Consider the following 25,142-nt stretch of genomic DNA (forward strand, 5'->3'; position numbering starts at 1 on the left):
TCCCAGAGAATCTCCATTGAAATCAACAGGGCACACGACCTCAAAACTGCACCCTGCCCCCAGCCGCCCTAGTGCCGCTGAGGGTGCCCCTTTGGTGCTAACTTGGTCCCCAACTTGTCCTGAGCTTAACCCTAGGAGCTTTGCTCCCACAACCCCGTGGCCAGCAGCCACCAACCGGAGTCCCCCTAACCTCCATAGGATAACATTGGGCCTCAACACTCTGCACCCGGCCGCCCTAGTGCCACTGGGGGTGCAACAACAGTGCATCACTGACCCTGGGAGACTCCAGAGTCTTTCCCCAGAACCCTAACTTCAAAGACCAAAGTTCCCATGAGGCACAGGGTCAAGACTGATTTGCATATGGCCATGTCTAAACTGGGGTGGTGTAGTGGGCAAAAGAACGCTGGATTTAACCCAGATCTCTTGACTGGGGGAGAATGTCTGCATTGTCAGCATTCCGTCCATCATTTGTGTTGTAGTAACGCTTTTCGCCCTAAGTGGGATGGGTATTCCCAGACGTGGGACCCGTGCTCACTACGCCACTGGAGTCAAGCTATCCTGGCTGATGACGGCTGATAGCCAGAAACCGGTCCTAGGATGCTTGATTCCAGTCCAGGGAAGACATGGCTTGGCAGTTCGGGCTGGACTGTTCCCATGAGGCACAGGGTCAAGACTGATTTGCATATGGCCATGTCTAAACTGGGGTGGTGTAGTGGGTAAAAGAACGATGGATTTAACCCAGATCTCTTGACTGGGGGAGAATGTCTGCATTGTCAGCATTCCGTCCATCATTTGTTTGTTGGAGATATATGTTAAAGCATATAATCTACAGCTCATACGCCTCGAACCATCTGTTATCCATATGGTCTCTTCCTCAGGAACACACAGTCTTTGTTTTGCGTCTACAGTGGGAGTTTGCAACATTCAGATATGTGGGGGCCCAGATATGCTATAGTGAAACCAGCACTACACCACCAGATACAGGGAACAGTGTGCAAATCCGCATTGGAGCGTTCCAATGGGGATTGGTCACTGCAAAAAGAGACTGCAGGCTCCGGCTAGGAAGCCAGTCGGGCTGAACCAGCAAGTTGGCTTAGGCCTTGCAAAACTACGTGCCAGGATTTGGGGGGGGGGGGGGGGGATTGAGACCCTTTTGTCCTCTTCTCCAAGGCCCACGGGCTTGAGTGCCCTTAGGTATAGTTTTTTCCCATACCGGAGCACTTGTGGTTCAGTGGGCCTGCATGCAGAGGCTGCAGGCGACATTGGGGTGTCCGAGAGGTCTGAAACTACGATGAACTCGAGCTCTGGAGGGCTGGTGAACCTTGTTAGCACAGAGGCACACTTCAACTGGGGCTACAGGCGACAGGGCAGTGGTGGCTTCGTGTGTCGGGTTTTGGCTGTTCCTAAGGCCTCAGACTCTTCTCTTTTGGAGATTCTTTATAACAAGTCAGCTATTCACGAGAGGTCTTGACTCTTTTTGAAGGCAGGATGTCCTCCAAGGTCTCTGGAGTCCACAGCTGTAAGACGAATAGACTTTGGTGCATTTTTCCACGATTGATGCAGACAAAGCCGGCGGGGCTGGCACCAGGTCAGCTACTACTACTCTCCTCTTTGCGACTCGTCGGTGTCCTCTCTTCTTAGGTCGTTAGGATCTGCTTCCATGGTGGCAGGAACTCCCCTATATACTGAATTTAGGGACGTATGGGGAGTGTACGGTAGTAGCTTTATAGAAGTAGGATCTGCTTTCATGGTCACCCCCACTTTTTGCTGGTGTAATTATGTTTTACTGACTAGTCTGACTGGAATCCTGCAAATCAAGAGTCCAGTCTCTGTGCTTCATCCCCAAATTGGCTGAAGAGGGGTGAAACCCCAAAACCGGTCCTAGGATGCTTGTTTCCAGTCCAGGGAGGACCTGGCTTGGCAGTTCAGGCTGGACTGTTCCCATGAGGCACAGGGTCAAGACTGATTTGCATATGGCTGGGTTCAAACTGGAGCAGCATGGTGAGCAAAATAAACGATGGATTTAGGCCCAGATCTCTGTACTGGGTTGAATGTATGACATTGTTCTGTATTCTGTCCATCAACTGGTGTTTTTGCATTCATCCCTAAATTGGGCATGGTGAGTACTTGGGTACTCCCCAGATTGGCTACTGATGTACCATTGTAAGTTCCTTGTATATGGTACTAAGGTACCCAGGGCACTGGGGTCCCCCATGGGCTGAAGCATGTATAATTCGACCAATGGGAGAACACACACATTTTAACTACAGGCCTGCAATTGCAGCCGGTGTAAGCAGGTACTGGCACCACTTACAACAGACATGAGTTTCCTTATATCTGAGGTCACTGCACTTAGAACCAATAAGTCACCCTTAAGGCAGGCCTTTCAATCCTGAAGGCAGGGTAATAAGTGTGAGGGAGCCCCTGCATGAGCTGGACACCCCTACAACCCACGGAGTCCATTCTTCCGGGTTGTAAGTGTATCAGCCATTACGATACAGAGTGACGTGTCATTATGTGATGGCTAGCTCTAAACTGGCTATAACAAACCCTGTCGCGTTTGGATTCAAACATGTTGAAATCATACCCCAAAACCGTAAACCGTGTTGGAGGTATGATTCCATGCACTGTAAAGCTCCTTTGGGAGACCCTCATTGCTCACGGTACCAGTTCTAGACCCGGACAGCAAACTATAGCTGCTGTAGACCAGAGACACGATTCTGCCCTCCTACTGCTGAGCCAAGCTCGAGCAGGGGAAGGCAGGATAATAGGTTTCCTATCACAGGGAGGTGCGACCACCTTCAAGACTGGACTTCGTGTATTGGGCCAGGGTGGCGGCGCTTGCCAGCACCACTGGACTGCTTTGAATGGCACATTTGGTGCAAACCTGGAGAAAGACCATGGGAGTATCCTTCCCACTGTCCAGGCACTCCTGTGGGAGGGACCCCTGAATCGTACCGACCATTGCCTTAGGATACTTAAGGGCTTGCCTGTGGGTGGGTCCTTGTAGGAAGCTGGCTCTGTATATTCTATACCAAAGTGACGTATAGTGTGCACAGAGTCCAGTAGGTAGACAGATGTAAAAGTAGATAGAACCTTCCACTCTATTTGGGGTAGTGTGGTCGAGTAGTACGGCAGTATCAGAGGACAGTGTTTAGCATTTGTTGTACTCAGTCAGCAAATGAATTCACACACTCAAAGATTGAACTTCAGACCAACTGTTTTTGTATAAAAATACTCTTTTAATTTTTTTTCCTAGCACCAAGCGAGTCTGGCACAGATAAGTGATAAGTACTTTGCAGTAAATATATAGTTTGTAACACAGTTTGGATTGCAATTGTAAATGCACTTTGTTTTGACTTCCAGTATTGTTTGAGAAATGCAATGCTTTGAAAATACCGTACATATACTTTGTATAGGATTTTCAGTAAGATTACAGGCAAGTTACTTTTAAGAATACTTTTCTTACACAGAGGAATATACCTGGATACTACCCTGGGACATTTCCTGCAAACAGGTAAGTAAAACCGTTTTTGTTAAAAAGTACAATTTTAAAGGATTTCTTTAGATTTTCAAACTCAACACAAACACTTTTCCAAGAAAAACAGTCAATGTTATCCGGTGGAGGAAAACAGTGTTATCGGTTTTAGGGTAAGTATTCGGTAGTGGAAATTGAGATTCTGGAGGTATACTCAGGGTCCCCCAGGGTCAGGGATGCACTCTTGTTACACCCTCAGTGGCCGGGTGCTGAGTGCTGAGGCCCAATGTCATCCAATGGGAGATAGGGGGCTTCCAGATGGTGGCTGACGACGCAAAGGCCACTTGGTTGTGGGAGAAAAGTTCCTAGACACTAGCTCAGGGAACTAGAGGGTGGCATAATAGGGGGTGTACCCACCCCAGGGAAGGGACCCATAGGTCCAAACCTTTTTACCTACCTGTAACGTCCCTAAATCTAGTATTTAGGGCCACTCCTGAACCTTGCTTCCTCAGACAAGAAAAAACTACAAGAGAAGAAGGACCGAAGAGCCTTGCAGAAGCTAACAAGAGGAAGATGCCCACTGACTTGGCCCCAGCCCTACCAGCCTGTCTCCACCACGAACCTGCTCCTGTGAAATCCCAGTGTGTCCTACAGCCAGCAACCTCGAAAAACCCAAGGGCCTGCCTGCCTTCAACCTCAAAGACGTGTCTCCCGTGAACACCGGATTTGTTCATCTGCAAACCTCAGATTCCGGCTGGACACCGCCGATCCGCCCCCACACTGCACCCGCCTTCCACGGACGGAGTTCGAGTGGGCAAACACCACGAGGAGGTCCCCCCGGCGATCCTAACCCGGGATCTGGCAACCCCTGACTGGGCCTCCAGCCGACGCCTGAAGTCTAAAACCGGAAGGTCCCTCCAACAGCGACCAGGAGCTGGTAAGAAGATCCAACTCCAAAAGGCAGCCCTGCACCAGATGCCCCACGACCTTGGGTGGCCAAACCGACGGTGCCTAGCTATACCCCAACTTCCCAACTTACCTCTCGAAGTGGTGGCCGCACCCAGAAGACCTTCATCCCCAAGCCTGCTGTGCCATAGCAAACCGGAGGTCCCCATTGCAAACAGAGCACTGAAGATTGGCCACAAGATGTTGACCCATAGGAGGATTAGGATACTGATCCCCACACAGACACTGACTTATATCCGTCCAGGCCATCAACTCCCGACATTATATGTTACACTGAGCCTCTTAACCAGGCTGCTCATTACCATGGGGTGGAACTACATAAGGAGGCTTTAGAGGAGGACTTCTTGTTGAGACCTGAAGCTCTACTCAGAAAAGTACACATACATTACCAATCCTTATGGGGATGCTTAAGCATGCAGATTAATTTTTCAAGGACCCTGACAGGGCAAGAATCATCAGGCCCAGGGTTGTAAAAAAATACAAGCAAGCACCTACTTACCCTGCTTACATCAAAGGTCAGCTGCCCTTAGACTCTTGTGGTTTCCAAGGCTCGCATGTGAGCTAACTCACAGGCCACAGGTGAGGCCCCTCCTCCTGATAAGGAGTCCAAGTTAATTGACACCCCTGGTAAAAGGGTAGCCTCACAGGCAGCTAATTGGCGCACTGCAAATGCTAGGGTGGCCGAACTCTAATCTGAGGAACTGGGTTCGAGTCTCGGCAAGGACGCTGAACATCCTGTGATTCTGGGCAAATCACAATCTTCCCGTGCCTAACAAAACTGAATGTGACCTCATGTAATGCAACTGGTGCTATGTAAAGCACTTTGATACCCGATTTGGGTCAAGTTTGTGCTATATAAAACTCTGTAAAGAAAGAGAAGAATCTCAGGCTTTGCTAGCCAGATACGATAGGGCTCATTATGATGAGCTGGGAAAACGTATGCAATTTCTGCATGAGGAGCACAAATCTAAGGCAAATGATCTGATCCAAGAGGGAAAAAATATCACCAATACTTCCATCAAGTGCACATTAGATGCAGCAGACACTGCAGCACGCGCAGTAAACACCAGCGCATTGCTACGCAGACACGCATGGTTGAGAATTTCCAGTTTCAAACCTGAGGTACAGGCCTCCATTCTCAATCAGTCCTTTGATAAGAACACCACTTTGGTCCAGCAGTTGCCACCTCGCAGGAAAAACAAGAAAAAAAAAAAAAGACAGGTAGCTAAGTCCATGGGGGCTTTACAATTACCTACTAATAGGGGTTCCTTTAGCCGCTCCTTTTACAGGGGTGGCTCCAAAAATGTTACCACAGAAAATCCTTCCCCTCCTACAAGGGAAACAACCAATTGCCCTCATCAAGAGGATATTTTAGAGTAGGTTTTAGAGGAAACAATAGTAAGGGAGGAGGCAGAGGCAACTCCACACACACTTCCCCCGCTAACAGTGACTTCCTTCCGCTACCACCCCGATCATTCCACTCCTCTCGGGTAACGGCTCTCTCAATTTCTGCCTGTAGCAACATCATCTCAGACAAATGGGTTTTACAAATTATCCAATATGGTTTCTGCCTGGAACTTGCAGACACTCCCCCAAACAATCTTCCAAGATCACATGCAATGTCACAGGAACATCTTACCCTTCTGGAAAAAAATAGAAGTTCTCTCTCCGTTAGAAAAAGGAGCAATAGAGCTAGTTCCATTAAAACATCAAGGGACAGGGGTATACTCCATGTACTTAATTCCCAAGAAGGACGGCACTTTCAGGCCTATACTAGACCTCAGAGAACTAAATATAGACTTTCAATCGGACCACTTTCACCCTCCAACAAGTCCTTCTGCTCCCTCAACAAAACGACTCTGTCCACTCTGGACTTAAAGGACGCCTATTTCCATATCCCAATACATCCTGCTCATCGGAAATACCCAAGGTTCATGTTAGAAGAACAGCATTATCAGTTCAAGGTGCTCCCATTCGGAGTAACAACCGCACCCAGATTTTTCACCAAGTGTTTAGCAGTAGTCGCAGCTTACCTTCGAAGATAACACATTGACGTCTTCCCATATCTGGAGGACTGGCTCATAAAAGCCAACTCGCAAAAAAGCGGTCTCCGTCACATTCACAAAACAGTACAGTTGCTTCACGATCTTGGATTCACAGTGAACCTGTCCAAGTCTAATCTACAGCCATCCCACACACAGGCGTATCTGGGAGCTACAATAGATACACAAAAGGCTTTGACCTACCCCAATCCGGCCAGAATCCGCAACACGCAGACTCTGCTCTGCCAGTTTCAGCCTCACTCATTGCCAGCTCGAGTGTTAATGCAGCTACTAGAGATGAAGGCATCTTGCATACTAATAGTCCCTTACGCAAGACTTCACATGTGTCTCATTCAAGAGTGCTTAGCATGTCCGTGGAATCAGGATCTGTTATCAGATCTAGTGTTGGTGGACGGCCGCACCCATCGCTCTCTGCAGTGGTGGAATACACAAAACCTTTCAAGAGGGCGGCACTTCATCGGCCCAGTTCCACAGATACTGCTAACAGCAGACTCACTGCTCACTGGTTGGGCAGCTCGTCACCAGACACATACAATTCAGGGCAGGTGGAGCCTGCAGCAAAAGCAGCTCCACATAAACCATCTAGAGCTGCTAGCAATTTTTCTGGTGCTCAAAGCGTTTCAAGTTTATCTAGTAGGCAAAGCTGTCCTGATCCGTACAGACAACATGACAGCAATGTACCACATACAAAAACAAACATTGGCATAGCCAATAGGTCTCGCCTTTGGGGCCTTGTGTTTAGCCAGAACTTTTGGCTATTTTGTAGAGCATTGTGGCTGCTGTGCATCCTGTTGAAAAGTTATCATAAAAAGTGTTAAGCATTTTTGTTACCCTTATACAAACCAAGACGACGTTATATACAACTGAACAACCTGACTAAAAAAAGATTTTAACATAAAATTATGTGGTACAGAGTGGTATTATGTGGAGTATTTATGTTGCATTGAGTAGAGTAATTACGTGGTGTGTAATTATGTGGTACTGAGTGGTATTATGTGGAGTGTATTTATATTGCATTGAGTAGAGTATTTATGTGGCGTGTTATTACGTGGAGTGGATTTATGTGGTATTGAGCAGTGTAATTATGTGGCGTGTAACTGACACTGAGTGGTATTATGTGGAGTGTATGTTGCATTGAGTGCAGTGTAATTATGCAGCATATAATTATGTGGCACTGAGTGGTATTATGTGTAGTGTTTTATGTTGCATTGAGTAGAGTAATTATGTGGTGCATCGTTAGAGTTGAAACAGCTCCATGGAGGCCTGACAAATGGCCCAATGCGTGGGCGGGTTAATGGCATGAATCCTATTTCGCCTTCTGCAGCATATTCCTGTAATCAGCAGATTTGGGTCCGCACATCCATCAACCGGTGCGGAGCACGAGCAAAGCGCTGCAGGGGAATAGTTGAGAGTAAAAAAAAAAGGAATGTAATCGCCGCTAAGGGCATCAAAGCGCTTTGGTGGGCATTGTAATTTAACGTCGCCCTAATTATATCAGTTGAAGAATAGTATTGAGAACTAAGTAACTTATTCTGCAGGTTCAACCCTACATTTCAGCTCTCAAGCAATGCTGCCATCTTTCCATACTGTGGCCTTGAATATTTCATTATCAAACGTCAACAAGCCACCTGATTACGGTTCACCTTTACAAGGTCATTGGTGCTAACAGATTTGGTTCAAAGCTTAACACTTTCTACTTTTTTTATTAATACGGGAAGGTTCTTCTATTGAACTGAATAATTGCAGACATTAAGTGTAAGGTGGTGATCGATCTCTGAACAATAAACTCTCAAATGGAACACAGCAGATTGATCTCAGACCTGAAGATGTCCTCCTCTAAGAGGTTTCAGAGCTTCAACGTACTTGACGAATTGTGTTGTTAACTGAAGAGCCATTGTGCAAAAATCTCCACCCCATTATAAAAAAACAAAAAACTAAAATCCTCTCTCTCAGTAAGACTTCACCGGTGTTACATACAGGTGCGCTGGAGCTGGGGTTCCAGGGGTGCAGCCCCTAACAAACAAGCAAACAAAGGGCACACATCAGAGCTACCGCAACAGCATGCTTTCTCCTCATTTCTCTCTTCCCGCTTTGCGTCGGCACCTCCGTTCGGAAGCCTTTGGCAGTGGGTTTTATAAAACTCTTTCCTTTTTCGGGACATAGAAAGGAGCGATTTGCCTCGCTGTCCCGAGTAATACCAAAGCACACTAGCCATGTTCAAACTGAGCTGGTTCATTAAAAATGTTGGGGAGGGGGGTGCAAACGTTTACTCTTCCTTTGCGAGCTCGGTGATGCATTGGAAGCCTCGGTGGGTGTTTGGCCACATGCTGTGTGCCTCGAACTGCAAAATACCATGCACATGGATAGACTGCACCCTAGGTGTGAATGTAAAGTCAAGGACATCGTTTGAAAACCATACAATGAGACTTGTGAGTTCTGTTCAAAAGGTCAAAACATGTTGAAACAATCGTGGAGTTTGATGAGACCCCACCCAAACGGTTCATTCACAGCCTTGCACGCGTTTGGCAAATGGTGTCACTGTGACCTTGGAGGTTCAACTCATGTGAATGAGTTGACACCCCCTTAAAAGCCAGGCTTCTTGTGCTGCTTCATTCACACATACAGTGTATGCTGCACGCACGGAGAGGGTAGGGAGGGAGTTTGCACGGCATGAGGCGGGGGACAAGCGAGGGGGCATCTCAAGGTGAAGCACTCCAGTCCTATGAGTGCAATACATGCGGCAGCCCCTGCTGGCACAGGGGCGCCTGTGGAGATGGCATTGTGCCCCCACAGTTCATGCGGCTTCCTGAAGTGAGAGAGTGACACGCGCTGCTCGTCCCTCCAGTGTCAGGCACAATAGAAACCGCTACACTGTCAGAGGGGGGTTTCCTGTAAAACCTTAGCAACTGCGGTTCTGGCGGAAATGTGCTGCAGTGAAAATGTATAGGACATGCAGGGGTAACTTGTACAATGCGGAGTCTGAACACAGATTAGAGAGGTAGGAGATTTGGTACTCGCAGCGCTAACAACGAAAAAGTGCTCAAGAAAAGTACACAGTGGTTCCACTAAATATATTACCACAGTAGTAACACCGCCTGGGGAAAGCCTTGTCTTGTCAATGAAAGACCAGCATCTCGCTAGTTGTAAGCGCGCACGCTGTAAGGGAAAACAAGTCATCAACATGCGAGCTGCGTGGTCCACGCGTGCTCGTGTGAAATCTGAGACATAACAGTGAAATGCATTTGTAATTGTTTTGCCTCCAACTAAGAACTACACTTGTATGGCCACACTACGTTGAGCACAAATAAGAGGTTGTGACTAAGACAATAATACTTTACTAAGGTCGTTCTTATCAAGCAATGTTTTCCTCTGCTGGCCTGAATCTTGTACTGACTGTGATAATGAGTTAATAACATGCTGGGGGTGCTTGTAACATTAGCAAACTATAAAAAATAAAAAGACCCCACTGGATAATTTCTAGTAACAAACATCATACATCTATTCACCATTGTACAACAATGTTCAAAATAGCACCCTATCGGTGTGTACATTAGCAAACATCAAATGTGGTACACTACAGTATTAAGCATATAAAGTTGGTTTCTGGTCCCAAGTGTTAATACTAGCACACTTCATGCACAGAGATATGAAAAAGGGCATTTCGAGATGCACGGAAGAATGGAAACCTTCAAAACGGTAGTTTTAATCACAGTTTCAATCCGCAAGTAGTTCCAACTCTTTATATTAAATAACACTCCAAATACGTGGAAACAGAAAGTAAAACACCCTTCTGTTATCCAAAAATGTCTTAACAATTTGTGAAAGATAAAAAAAGATGTGAATAGAGCTCTAAAACGATTATCGTGGGCGCATGTAGGATCATCTCTTGATTATTTAGTGACGTCTTAAGGTACTTTCCGGTCGTTTTTGTAAACCGAATTTCCATACAAGCTTTAACAAAACTATTGCTTTCAAGCACTGAACAAAAACACTGCACAATACTATGTATCATACATACTTACACTTTTGATTTGGCCATAACGTCAATACTTTTTATGCAAAATGGCTCTATTTCGAAAAAAACTTCCACTTCAACGCAAGTCAATCGGGAACTTAATTTCCCCATGATCTTTTCCTAAATGCCCCTTCCACTGCTCCCAAATGTTAGCATACATTAACAAATATTGTCATCTTACGACAGCCTGCTCCAGAGAAAATGCTAATATTTACATTACCCTTCATGAACCCCACATCTGACACCCGGAGTGTCCCGAGCCTTCCTCCTAGAAGTTCGGTCACAGGGTTAGCTCGACTTAAAACACACACACACAACTGAGAAGGCACAGATGGATAGACCGAGGAACCGCCGTAAATAAAACACTGCTCAACTGAGGCTTTCACAAAACAAATGGCAGCAAAAGTGAAAGCAGCGGGAGTGGTGCGCGCTTGGCTCGACCTTATAAATGCGAGCACCATCAGTTTCCAATTAACGCCAACAACAAACAATCACCCACCTTGCACCAATTGCGTGGTGTGTTTTTAAATAAGACACATGCACAAGCGAATCGCAGGCTCAGAAAATAAAAACCACGCACAAGCGTGTGTTCAGAGCTCAAAAGCCCTTAATGCCTCGCAGAGTAGCGCATGCGCGCCGGCTCAGGCGAGACCCAACAAGGGAGGGGGACACGCTTTTTCCAGCTGTCACAACTAGCACAGACCATCTTGAAATGGGCCATACATCACAGAATGTTTCTCCTGGCAGAACACCTTCCAGGAGAAAACAATCAGATTGCAGATCTGCTAATTCGTCAAAGACAACAGATCCACGAATGGGAACCCCACCCTCAAGTTCTCCTCCCATTCTTTCAAATGTGGGGCTTTCCAGACATAGATCTGCTCGCCACAAACCTAACCGCGAAATGCCCAAACTTCGCATCCAGACATCCACACCCATTGTCCAAGGGCAATGCACTATGGATGATTTGGTCAGGGATATTTGCCTACGCATTTCCGCCTCTCCCACTCATTCAATTAGTGGTTCAGAAGCTCAGACAGGCGTCCCTGACATTAATCCTAATTGCTCCCACATGGGCTCGACAACCCTGTTGGAGCTCTCAGTAGTTCCTCACCAAAAACTACACCTAACTCCCAATATGCTCACTCAGAGCCACGGAGAAATAAGACATCCAGATCCCACCAACTCAACCTTGCGATCTGGCACCTGAAATCTTAAGAGTTTGGCAACCGTAATCTTCCGCCAGACTATATAAATATTATCATAGAGGCTAGACGTCCTACCACAAGAGCATGTTATGTAGCAAAGTGGAAGCGATTCGTGATATACTGCAATAATCTAATAGATCCACTGGATGCTTCAGTTCAAAATATCATATGCTATTTACTACATCTGCACCGTTCCAATTTAGCGTACTCTTCCACACGCTTACATCTTGCTGTAATAGCTGCATGCCTTTAGAACAGATAACATCTGTATCTTTTTAGAGTGCCTGTCATCAAAGCATTTATGGAGGGACTTAAAAGAATCATTCCTCCAAGACTTCAACCTGCTCCAGTGTGGAATCTCAGCTGGTCCTCACCAGAATAATGGGTCCACCCTATGAACCATTGCATAAATGTGAAATGCAATTTCTTACTTGGAAGGTAGCTTTTCTCATAGCTATCACATCTGAGGAGAGTGGGTAAGCTTCAGGTACTAACCATAGAAGAACCATTCTTACAAATACACCAAAACAAAGTTGTTCTGCGTACCAACCCTAAAGTTCTAACAAAAGTCATTTCTGCCTTTCATATCAACCAATCTGCTGAGTTGCCTGTGTTTTTCCCTCAACCAGATTTTTGGCAGAAAGTGCTTTACACACTTTAGATGTGAAAAGAGCTATTCTTTACTATATAGCAATGACAAAAGCTTTCCGCAAAACTAAACTATTTGTCGCTTTTGCTCCACTACATAAAGGCAATCCTATATCAAAATCGGGCATTACAAGGTGGATAGTCAAGTGCATTCGAATATGCTATGCAAAAAGAACTTTAACAATTCCCTCTAGAGCGCACTCCACACGCAAACTAGGGGCCTCTATGGCATTCTTAGGAAATGTACCCATAGATGATATATGCAAAGCAGCAACATGGTCTACACCTCACACATTCACAAAACACTATTGTGTAGATATGTTAGCAAGACAGCAAGCTAGTGTGGGCCACGCAGTTTTACGTAAGCTATGTCAGACCACTGCTTTTGTGTCTATGCACAGCAAGTGATCTACAGTTCACATGCCTCAAATCGAAAATGCTACTTACCCAGTATGCATCTGTTCTTGGCATTTAGAGCTGTAGTCACATGCGCCCACATGCCTCCTCGGGTACCTATAACTGTTGCAGTTACATCTTACTTAGAGACAGAGACACACACACACAAACACACACCTTACTAACTCCATTATCACCCTCTGCGGCAAACCATCTAACAGTGGAGTCGATGCCCATGCCCACTATCGCCAAAAGCCTAAAGGAGGAGTCACCTACCTTGTGACAGGAAAAGACTTCTTCAAACAAAAACAAAGAGCAAACATCCGGACCCAACACTAGATGGCAGGCTATGCACAGTATGTGATCTACAGCTCACATGCTTCGAACATTTACTTATCGGTTTGCCAGCAAGTGCTTATTTGTGGTAGTTGGTATTCTGGGATTAGGACCAGGGTTCCCCCAGGGTCAAGGATGCACTCTCAGAACACCCTCAGCGGCACTAGGGTGGCCGCGTGCAGAGTGCTGCGGCCAAATGTTATCCAATGGGGGATAGGGGGCCTCTGGTTGGTGGCTGCACACGAGCAGGCCACAAGGTTGTGGGTGCAAAGCACATGGTGTTAAGCTCAGGGCAAAGGGTGATCAGAGTTCGCACACAAAGCACACCCGCAGCGGCGCAGGGGTGGCAGGGTGCAGTTTTGGCATCGGGTGCCCTGTTTTCAATGGGAGTTGCCGATTTTGGCTGAATGCTCAGTCCAGGAAGACTTCTGGGAGGAACCAACAGCTGGACAGGTAAGTTGGAGGGCTCGGGGACGTAGGTGCACCTCGGGTTCTTTTTCTCCAGGGTGGCTGGATGCAGGGGTGTCTTGATGTTGGATTTCACCGTACCGGGCCACTCGCGGTTGGGGGGAGGGGGGGGGGGTCTCCGTACAGAGGCTGCAGGTGACTTCGGGAAGTCCGGGAGGGATCAACCCACAGTGGACTCGGGCTCTGGAGCACTTGGGGATCTTGCTGGGATCCGTGGGCCACCCGGATTCGGGCCACAGGCACCAGGTGCAGTGGTGGTTACTGGCACAGGTTTCTCTGTCCTCAGCAGGCCAGAGTCTATCTTGGGAGTTTCTTTTGAACAGAGCTGCTGTCAACAGGAGACCCCGGTCTCTGCTGAAGTAAGTCAGCCCTCCCAGGTGTTCTGGAGGTTGCTGACTTCAGGACAAGGAGACTTTTGGCACAGGATCTCTGGATACGGCAGACGGGCAAGTAGGGCTGGGGCCAAGTTAGTTCTTTTCTGTAGTCTCCTCCGCTGGGCATCTTTTGCCCCCTAAATACTGTATTTAGGGGGCGTTTTAGGGGTCTCTAGGTCAGTAGCCAATCGCTTACTGACCTTTGGGTGACTACACCCTTTGTGTGCTCACCCCACGTGGGGGAGTGGGCACAATCCCTAATCCTGATTGGAGAATGACTGCCATCTGCAAGATGGCGGGCACTGAAGAGTGGGCTTCATTTCACTTCCCCCACCTGAGGGGTGCGGTTGGCAAAGGTGGGAGCACCTTCTCGGCTGTTATACTTTGACATGTCTGTCTTCGCGCCGAAAAGGAGGGGAGACAGGAAGGGGGTCTGCTCCTGATAGCAGGAGAAGCTGGGGGTCGCATTACAAAGGCGGCAAGGCCTTTGAAGCTCCCCTGCCACAGATGGCTCTTCCTGACCTGGGGTAGGTGTGAACACCTCCACCTAGGAAAGGCTTTGTGTTTTTTAGGTCAGGGAGCGGAGGCTCCCACCCAAGAGGTCCAAAAACATGTCTCGTGGTGGCAGGCTGGTGTGTACCAGTCAGGGAACCCACCAGAGGCTGGTCGTTTTTCAGGGGGCATTTCTAGGATTCCCTGTGAGTGCATTTTTCATTAAATCCCACACTGGCATCAGTCTGGGTTTAATGTGCTGAGCAGTTTGATACCAAACGTCCCAGATTTCAGTAAAGCTATTATGGTGCTGTGGAGTTCGTAATGACAAACTCCCAGCACCATATACTCTTAATTGCATTACTGCACTTACAATGTCTAAGAATTAGTCGACACTGTAGGGGTACAAGGCTCATGCACCTGTACCCTCACCACTGGTATAGTGCACCCAGCTAGAGGGGTGGCTGACCTAAGCCAGGGCAGTGGCAGTGCGTGAAGGTACAGGGCCTCTAAGGGTGACACAATAAGTCCTGCAGCCCTTAAAGGCCTTCCCTGGCCACAGTGCCCTTGGTACCTATGGTACATTTTACAAGGGACTGACATGTGGCCAGAGAGGTGCCAATTGGGGGTACAAGGTACAGTTTTGGGAAAGAATAGAGGCCCTGGGAACCGGATTGGCAGGGACCCAAGGCATATCGAGTCAAAGTGTATCAGTAGTCTGGCAAAAAGTGGGGGGTTACTACAACAGAAACCCAGCTTCCTACATCATGGACAAGGGTAGATCAAAAGCATTGATCCTCCTGGACCCGAGTGCTGCCTTTGATACACTATCCCAACTTATTCTTAACCGATTGAAAGAAGCTGGTATTACAGAGAAGGCTTGCCTCATTTTTGGACAAAATCAGTTTTCAGGTTAGCGAGAGGCCCTTCATTTCTTCCAGTTATCAGCTGTACTGTGGAGTTCTGAAGGGCTCTTCTCTGATCCCTACACTTGTTAACATTTATGTACACTGTGAAAGGTTGGCCAGGTATATTATGTCCACTAATGCAAGTGGGCACCTTACACCAGTCCAGACAACCCTTATGGTGATTTAAGAGGTCTTAGACAACCTTAAGAAAGCTATCCAAGTGGTAGCTGTGGAGAGCAGCCTTCAGGCTTAGTCTTGGAGTGTAAAGCAGCTTGTTTTACCAGAATGCAATCTTACAGTATAGATTAAATGAAAAGAGAACCACATAGTAGTTACAAAAATATGCATTTATTATATAACACTACCTAGTATGTTACAATATCTCCCACATGGAGAGAGAGACACAAAGCACTCAATACTTTAGGAAAGAACTCACAGTAAATAGCACTAATTTACAGTGGGTTTCAGGGGGAACCAAACCATAGACTAAGAAAGTGGTATAAGAACCATGACTCGAGCCAAGACAATGTCGAGAGGATGTAGAATTGCTGGGACCCTCAAGGAACCACCCAAGTTCAGTAGACAGTGACCCCATGGAGTGCGTGTGCAGTGTTCTAACACGACCGCGTGCTCCATGCAAGTCGCAATTGGAATTTTAAAGAATAAGGACCCTTCCCTGTGGATCCTGAATAAACCCAGTGGAAGATAAAAGGTTGGAGAGCCACCCCACCAGTGGATACCGTGGTACCCAAGTTACCTATCACAGGGAAGCCGGGTGCATAGGTGTGAAGTAGTGTCGTAAACCGCTGTCAAACCCAATAGAGGACTTTAGAAAAGTGCCGCTGCTGGAAGAGGAGAAAGTGTCCGGAGGAATCCAAACATGGAATACCTGGGTCACTTGGGAGTGACGAGGGGCTCGGTAGAAGAATGCCCACCGATGTAGGGTGCTTCAGGATAGTGGACAGTGACCTGGACTCTGCAGCTGCGGGGAACAGGCAACGTTGAAGACGACCAGTAGCCGGATCCAAGCTGTCCCAACAAAGGATGTTGAGTGCTGAGGGGTCAGTGTCCCCAACAAGCCTTGGCAAAAGCAACCTACGCAGGAAGTCAAGGAAGTGCACGGTTCGGATCAGCAAGGTCCAGGAGACTCACCACAAGCAGGGGAGTCAGGGCAGGCTCAAGCAATCAGGTGAGCCCAAGGAAATCAAAGGTGACCTTCAAGTGGACCCACAGGCCAACGGCACAGGAGTCTCGAGAGGACCTTGAGCAGCTCACCAAGAGAGGCAGGCCACGATGCGGTGTGGCCGAAGAATCTCGGTCACAGGAGACGCTTGGGGTTGGGGCTACTTGGAACCCGGAGATCTTCTTGCAAAGATGTCAACAAGCCTTTGAAACTACAAAGGTGATGCAGTACCCAGGGGTTTGATTATTCCAACCCCCACTCAAGCTGCTGGCCTCAAACTTGGTCAGAGAAAAGAGCAGGCCTCGGGGACAGAGGAAAATGACCACCTGAGTGGCAGAGCCCACGGAGTCTGGAGGAGCTCAGGGTCTGCAGACCGGTCGTCCTCATTGCGCTGGCTGCGAATGCAGGGCAGTGACTCCTCTTCACGCCAAGGGAGATTACTTCGGTTGCCCTGGATGCTTCACAAGCCTTGGAAGGTTCCTGGAGATGCAGCAGACTGGAAGGGAGACTAAGTCAGGCCCAAACGAAGTCCAGCGAAGTCCAGAGTGCCCAGACGGTCGAAGTGCAGTAGTTTCAATTCTGAATCATGTCCAAGGCGAATCTAAGGTCCTACAACCAGGTAAGCCCTTAAGTACCCACGGGAGAAGGTTGGAACGATTCAGGGGACCCTCCCAGGGGCGGGTATAGACAGGAGGGAGGTTACTCATGTCCTTTGTCCAGTTTTGTGTCAGAGCGGGAGTTAACGGCTCCCAGGACTGGTTTTAATTGGACTATGCACAGCTATGCGGCAGGACCTGCACCAGGTGTGCGAAGCTGAAAGGAATTGTTTGCAGCAAAAAAGCAGCAGTTGGAAAGATCCAACAGAGCATTCTGCAAATGTGTTTGTAGACAAGATTTAGATGGCAGAAAACAACCCCTGTGCTTCTCTGCAGGGCCACTGCATAAAACTCCGCCGATAGGAGTAAACATTTAAGTTCGCCTTTGTGCATAGACACGTTTTAAAAAATGTAGACTCTCAGAAAACATATGCCGAAAGGTTGCCTCTGGACTGGGTTCGATTAGGTGACAATTCTCTTACTTTACACGGGTGGGGATAAACAGAACACAAAGCGCTTTACCGAAGAGCGTGTCAGGCAGGACAAAAACAATTAAAGCGTGTCAGGCAGGAAAAAAACAATTAAAACCATGCGAGCCCGCACAGCCACAAAGTGGACGCAAACCTTTGAAATAGGAAACCGAACAGATGACACACAGCGCCAAGCTAATTGGAAACAGATGGCACCTGCGCTCCGCAGCTCGCGCCCTCAAGGTGGATGCCGCCACAAGCACGAGTGTTTCAAAACTGCAGACCGATTCCAAAAGGTAATCTCCAAGAGCACCGCTTGCTAGGCTCGGCCTAAAAATACAGTCTCTTGCGGCAGTGCTATGTTTTTGTGGTCTTGAATGTATTGATTAATTAAAACACGAACAAGAGATCGATATTTGATGGATGGTACTGAAGTAATCAGAAAGGACATTCTTAGAGTGGTACCTTGCTAAGCCGATTAGGAGCATAACTGTTCAGATTTCACCTGTAATGCATAATAAAGTGTAAGCACCAAAGTCCCTTTGGAAACAAGTTACCTGTGTGTAGATACCAGGTGGCGCGAGACTGTAGTCTCAAACACACTGCCCTGCCCGCTCCTGTGTTAAATGCCAGAGCCTCTTAGAGTAGCTGTCCAGCAGCAGCCTTGTCTCAAAAGACAAATACTGGCTCTTAGCATTCTCAGTCCATTTACCGTAAATATACCACCAGTCAGACTCAGGTAGTGAGACTCACAGTAAAAGGCTAATAGCCAAGCAGTCAAAAGCAAAAACTTTCAAGGGGCATTATATGGGCGGAACCCACTTTGTAAGGATTCTCTGAGTCAAAGCCTAGAAATAAGGTTATGGCATTCAGTAAAGTTACAGCACTCTTGGGTACCTGTGGCTCCAGGGTCAACAGACAATATTCATGAGGTTTAAGTAGTATGGCCCAAAGATTCACAGCTCTTGGAAAACTGGTCTGATAGCCACCTTCCAAAACGAAAGTGAATGTTGTGTAAACGAAGGTGGGAAGAGGCACGAATAGAGGTATCTTTAGATCAATGAGCCTACGGGAAAAAATGGCTAAAGAGCAGTAAGCACTGCAGTCTGCTTTCCCTGATTTAAGCTTGCTTCCATAGCAGAATAAAAGAGTAAGTGCACAACAGAGCAAGAAGGATGTGGGACTGTGCCCCAGCCCCATTTTCCTCCACTTCAAAAGCGTAATAAAGAAAGCTGAAGGACAGGGACTTTATGGAGAAGGGACATTTTAACCATATCTCCCATTTTCAAATGCCAGGCTTTCCTCATTAATTTCACAAATATGATCATCTGTAAATGGATACATTTCTCTTTTAAAAAATTAAAAGGCACGTTGGACAAAAGTGATTTTCAGACTATTTTTTTAAATCTATTCACCAGCATCAATACAAATGTACCCACCGACTCACTACTATGAGAATGGAAAACGTGGGAGACAGATTTTTAAAAGATGTGGTGCTGGAATTCCACTCTAAACAGGCAGTAGCCATTCCCACTTTTTCCCCTCAAAACCGAACCCTCAGGGCAGAAAGGTTTTTCACATACTGGATGCCAAGAAAGTCCAAAGATCTGTTTTTGGTAAAGCAAAACCCATAATCATGATGCAGGACAGTGCTTCAGGCAGGTGACATTTTCGTCACAATTTATTCACATATCGGACCATGTGTTGTTCACTGGAACAGTTCAGAAGTCCCTTGTATTTAAAAGGCATGCCCTTTAGGTGAATCTGTTTTTAGTGCATTACCATTAGACAAGAACATTTGGTCAGCATTTTCATAGTCACCTGTCTTCCATGGGTCTGAAGCCATATTTTCCATGAGTTCTACAATTAAGAACAAAACAAGTATAAAGAATAAAAAAATTACACAGTACCTTAAATACCAAAGCAATGTCGAAATTAATTTCTACAATCTTTAACAGCCGACTACGTAAAAGACGACTGTGCAATATGAAACCTAGAGATGTATGAACCAAATGTTACAAGTGTGTGAATGCAGGCAGCTGCAACCATTACCCACTTGCTGGTAGGAGACCATCAAGTTCCCCCCCCTCTTTCACCAAGTGGTCTGGAACAGACTTATTTCACGCAAATTACTTTGAACAACCAAACTTAACCGACTGTTGGATTTCTTAGTGTATTCTCCTTTAAATCGTGCTTCTTTGGCTGGAATCCTCGGAGCTCAGACTAAAAAAACAGTCCTACTTCCCCCTGCGTAAAATAATTTCCACTGGCCAGACTCAATATAGATTAGTAATCCCAAAGAAAGTACAAAGTATCGAGTCTCCCAACCATTAATTTTTCACCCAGAGTATCACATATTCCATGCCACATTTACTTGTCAGTTTTAAGGTGAAAGTGTGCTGATCGCCCAGGAGTTAAAAGGCCCCTTGGATCATAAACGAAATGGTTACTTACCAGTGTGAGTAGTTTTGCACCTTGAAGAATTTTCTGAATCACATGCTGTGCGTTATTCCGCCGTCTAGTGATTGGGTCCGGAATAAATTTTTTTTTTTTGGGTCACTGTCGACCACCATTTGGTACCAGGTACGTCCCTGTGTGACGTCAGACGGTATCCTGGAGGTCATCGTGCACGGTAGCCATCTTCAGATTCTTTTTTCTGTTCCTATTTGTATCTTGTAGACCTTGAGATGGTTATTAAATAACTGATGCAATAATTTGCTTCCCCACCTGTTTGTTTTCCTTGTAGGGACCGGGTGGGTAGCATGTGAATCCCGAAAATTCTTCAAGCTGCAAAACTACTCCTACTGATAAGTAAACATTTCGTTTTGCAGCGTGAATCCTTTTATAGATTCATATGCTGTGCATTAGATTGCGTAGCGGTTTCTCCCGTGCATAGAGGAAGACTTTGCAAACAGGTGTTGAAGCACCTTCTGTCCAATTTGAGCTTCCTTACTCATTTGTATGTCCACACAGTAATGTTTTGTAAAAGTGAGTGGTGATGCTTATGTTGCTGCTGCACAAATAGTGTCAATAGGTACATTGGCCATAAAAGCTAGGGTTGCTCCCTTCTTTCTAGTGGAGTGAGCTGTTGGTCGCATTGTTAGTTTGGTCGCATTGTTAGTTCTTTTTTGGCATCGGCCTTTGTGACCGGTGATCCTGTGTGTTTGGTATGTGCGTAGGCAACAAAACTGTTTTGTTTTGCGTATTTGTTCTTTCCTTTGCAGATAATAGATGTGAGAAACTGCCATCTTTCTTGCATGGTATGCCCCCACTTTTTGCTGAATTGCTGAATGTACTTCGACTGAGTGTACCCTGGACACCTGCCAATCAGGTGCCCAGGGCCTATGTTCCTTCCCTGAAAACAAACCAGACCCAAATTGGCAAAGCCTGGCCACATGTCAGCCCCTGGTAAATGGTACCCTAGGCACCCAGGGCCTTGTGACCAGGGAAGGCCTCTAAGAGCTGCAGCACTCCTTGTGCCACCCTCAGAGGCCATGTACCCTTACACACACACACTGCCTTTGCTGGCTGAGTGTTTGGGTGCAAGACAAAAACAAAGTCGACATGGCACACATCCCTGTGTGCCATGCCCATCACCTACACTGCCATGGCATACATCAGTCAGCCCTCTAGCTGGGTGCCTTATGCCAATGGTGTTGGCACAGGAGCAGGAGCCCTGTGCCCATACAGTGCCCAGGTCCATTCCTGGGCACTGTAAGTGCAGTGCTGCCATTTAAGAGTACACGGTGCTGAGAGCTTGTCAAACACGAGACCAACAGCACCATAATGCCAACACTAAAGACTGAGAAGTTTGGTATCAAGCTTCTCACCACAATAAACCCACACTGATGCCAGTGTGGGATTTAATGTACACAGCACCCCAGAGGGCATTTTAGAGGTGCCCCCTTTAACCTAACCTCCAATCCACGTCTGCTCTGAGGCTGCCTAGGCTGCCACCCAGCAGACATGTTGCTGGACCCCTGGGTAGGAGAGCCCCTGCTCTCCTGGGCCTGCAACAATGCACATCTTGGGCGAGGTGCTAAATCTCCTCCCCCAGGATGGGCAGGGGGAAGCTTCAAAGGCATGCCACCTCTGTGAGCTTCCCCAGGCCCCTGCATCCCCCCACTCTGGCGGGAAGCTTTGGCCGGAAACCCCAAATAAGGACAGGGGATGTGCCAGCCTGCCAACCCCACCCCTCAGGTGGGGGAGGCGAGGTAAAGCACATCGCCGGGCTCTCGCCATCTTGAAGATGGGGAGCCCTACCCTATCAGAACTAGGCTACTGCCCCCCTCCCACAGGAGAGAGGCAGGATAGGGGGCGTACCCACCCCAGGACAGGGTCCCATTGGTCCCTGCCCTTCACCTACCTATAACGCCCCTAAATCTAGTATTTAGGGGCACCCTGAACCTTCCTTCCCCAGATTCCAGATTCGAAACTACGAAGAGCAAGAAGAAAGAAGACCTGCCCTGCAGCTGCTGAAAAGAGGAAGACACCAACTGCTTTGGCCCCAGACCTACCGGCCTGTCGACCCTCGAACCTGCTCCTGCTACAATCCGGCATCTCTTGTGGCTAGCAACCTCACCAACCCCGTTGGACCTGGCTACCTTTTGTCTCTAAGCCCCTGGGACTCCCATGAGTAGAGGCTCTACTCGAAACCTATCTCTAACCCCTGGCAGCAGCCAGGAACCGCGAATCCAGCACACTCTGCACCAGCCGAGCCTGGCCAGTGCCGGAGTGAACAAAGACCCTGAGGACGACCCCACGTCGACTGTGACCCTGAGTCTGGCACCCAAGGACCTCCCTCGACACTCCTGAAGAAGCCTTTAGCCTCAGAACAAGGTGCCCCCCCCAACCGCGATCAACAGAGGGTTAGATTTCCCAACACCAAAAGGCACCCCTGCACGCGGCGCCCTACGGCCCCCTGTGCCCAATCCCGGGGTACCTACCTATCCTCCAACTACCCAACTTACCTCTCGAAGTGGTGGTGGCACCTGAAGAGTCCTCGTCCCCGAGCTTGCAGTCTTTTTCTAAACCGGAGATTTCCCATTGAAATCCATTGAGCACCCAAAGGCTCAAAAGCCCTCTGCACCCAGCCGCCCGAGTGGCCCTGGCAGTGAAAACTCTACACCTACCTACTTGCACTGAGTAAGTGACCAGGAGCCCAGCTCCCACAGCCGCGTGGCTTGCCAGTCAGCAGCCACCAAACAAGGCCCCCCCTATCCCTCATAGGATAACATTGGGCCTAACTCTCTCTGCACCCGGCCGCCCTAGAGCCGCTGAGGGTGAACCAACTGTACCTACCTGACCCTGGGAGACCCCCGAGTCTGTGCCCAGAACCTCAACTCTGCCAGTCGAGTACTTACCCTTAAACCGCAAACTCTATTTTCCTCATAGGGTAACATTGACTGGCTTTTTCCTGAAATTTCTTCTAAGTGTGGACTTTTCAAATCTTCAAATATTCACCAAAAATCAGCCGAGTGACAAAAACGAATTTACTCACCTGCTCTTAGGTGAGCTCCCAGTGCTGGATCTTGGTGCCCAGCACTGACTCTGAAAAATACCTACAACTGTACTTACCCTTAACTCAATTTTCTTCCATAGGAAACCATTGACTGTTTTTCTGTGAAATTTCTTCTAAGTGTCGATTTCTGCAATCTTTAAATATTCTTCAAAAATCGTATAATATCTGAAAACGTAATTACTTACTTGTTTTGGATAAAGGTCCCAGTACTGACTCTAGGCACCCAGTACTGGATTACAAAAGTAACGAGAACATACTGTACCTGTAACCTGAATTTTCTTCCATAGGGAATCATTGACTGTTTTCTCTGAAATATTTTCTAAGTGTCAACTTTTAAAATAGCTAAATATTAGTTAAAAATCATTACAGCAATCAAGTCGACTATCATCACTTGATTCTGAGAACTGACTCAGGACTGAATCTAGGGTCCAGTCCTGGAATTCCAAAAGTAATCTAAAAAGTAATCTGTTGCAAATAACTTGAATTTACCATTGAGCTCAATGTATTGTTGTGTTTAAAACTAGAGTTGCCTACTGCAACCACTTGTAACTGTTTACTAAAGTTTATTGCATATTGCAAAAGTATTTATATGAAACATCTCCTGTTGAGAAAGTATATTTTAAATCCAAGTGTTGGTTCTAAAATAAAACAAGCATATATTTTTTTTTTATATATAAACCATTGGCCTAGAGTTCAGATATTGAGTGTGTGGAACCATTTGCTGACTGAGTGTGTACAACAAATGCTTTACACTGTCCTCGGATACTGCCTTACTGCTCGACCAAGCTACCACTTTAGAGAGTAAGGTTATATCCAACTTTAACCTCTGTCAAACCCTGGGGGACTGTGGACTCTGTACACCCTGTACCTATTAAGGAACAGTATATACAGAGCCACTTTCTCACAATAGAGCAACGCCCTCCTTAAATCTAGGGTATGGAGGCTTCTTTCCCCTTTTCTTTTTCAAGAAGACTGGTAAGGATGCTGTTCAATACCACTTTTGGTAGGAGATGTGGGTTTGTTTTCAAGATTACTTTATCCTTGTGGATTTGCAAGTATGGCTCTTGTATTGTTAAAGCCTGTAGCTCACTTACTCTCCGTAGGGAAGTAATAGCAATGTGAAAAATTATCTTTAGAGTAATGTGCTTGAGGTCTGCTGCATGCATGGGCTTAAAGGGTTTTGTCATTAGTTGAGCAAGTACTGTATTAGGCTCCATGTGGGAACAGGTTTTGCTCTGGGTGGGACAAATGTTTTTGATCTTTCTAACAACTTTTTAATTACAGGTCTTGTGAAGAAACTTTTGCATGCTTTTCCTCTTGCGTGTGCTACTATGACAGCCAGATGCACCTTTATGCTTGAATAGTTATGTAGCTGTCCAAAAGGTCAGTTAGGAATGTGATGACTGTCTCTTGTGTGTTGATGGAAATGATTTTCTTCCTAGCGGTGCACCAGGTGATATAGCGCTTCCATTTTGCTGCATAGCATTGTCTTGTTGGCTGTTTCCTTGCCTCTTTAAGAATTTCCATTGTTTGTAGAGGTAGCTTGAGGTGGCCGAATTCTATGTACTCAGGTGCCAAACTGCCAGATGCAGTGTTGCTGGTTCCGGGTGAAAGATTTGGCCTTGTTGCATTGTTAGCAGGTCCTTGTCTGCTTTGAGTTTGATCATCGTCACCTTAGATAGTTGCAGCAGGGTTGAGTAACATGTTTGCCTTGGCCATTGAGGGTCAATGAGGATCATGTTTGTTCCTGGTTGATTTGCTTTTTCTAACTCTTTGCATCAGGCGTATTGGTGGACAGACGTAAACAAATGTCTGACCTGTTGAGTGAAAGTGCATTCCCCTTTGACAGGTGGTAAGGAAACTGAGGCAAAGACTTGGCATTTCTTGTTCTGCACTGTTGCAAACAGGTCTATCACTGGTGTTCCCCAGAGGTTGAAAAGACATTGTACTGTTTTCTGATTCTACTCCCATTCGTGGCAGCAGTTGTTCGGTCTACTCAGCTGGTCCGCTGTAATGTTGT

The 25,142-nt window shown here is 47.0% G+C and overlaps 1 protein-coding gene across 2 annotated transcripts in view; it reads right to left on the reverse strand.

Moving 5' to 3' along the window:
* Window positions 1-25,142, reverse strand: part of SCAF4 (SR-related CTD associated factor 4) — an 872,346-nt gene that overhangs the window by 755,807 nt on the left and 91,397 nt on the right. For both annotated transcript variants that reach the window (XM_085623106.1, XM_085623105.1), the window contains exon 6: window positions 19,423-19,461. In XM_085623106.1, the coding sequence (XP_085479232.1) occupies window positions 19,423-19,461 (39 nt within the window). The remainder of the gene's footprint in view (window positions 1-19,422; window positions 19,462-25,142) is intronic.

The sequence above is a fragment of the Triturus cristatus genome, chromosome 8 (assembly GCF_964204655.1).
Source record: "Triturus cristatus chromosome 8, aTriCri1.1, whole genome shotgun sequence".
Classification (NCBI taxonomy): domain Eukaryota; kingdom Metazoa; phylum Chordata; class Amphibia; order Caudata; family Salamandridae; genus Triturus; species Triturus cristatus.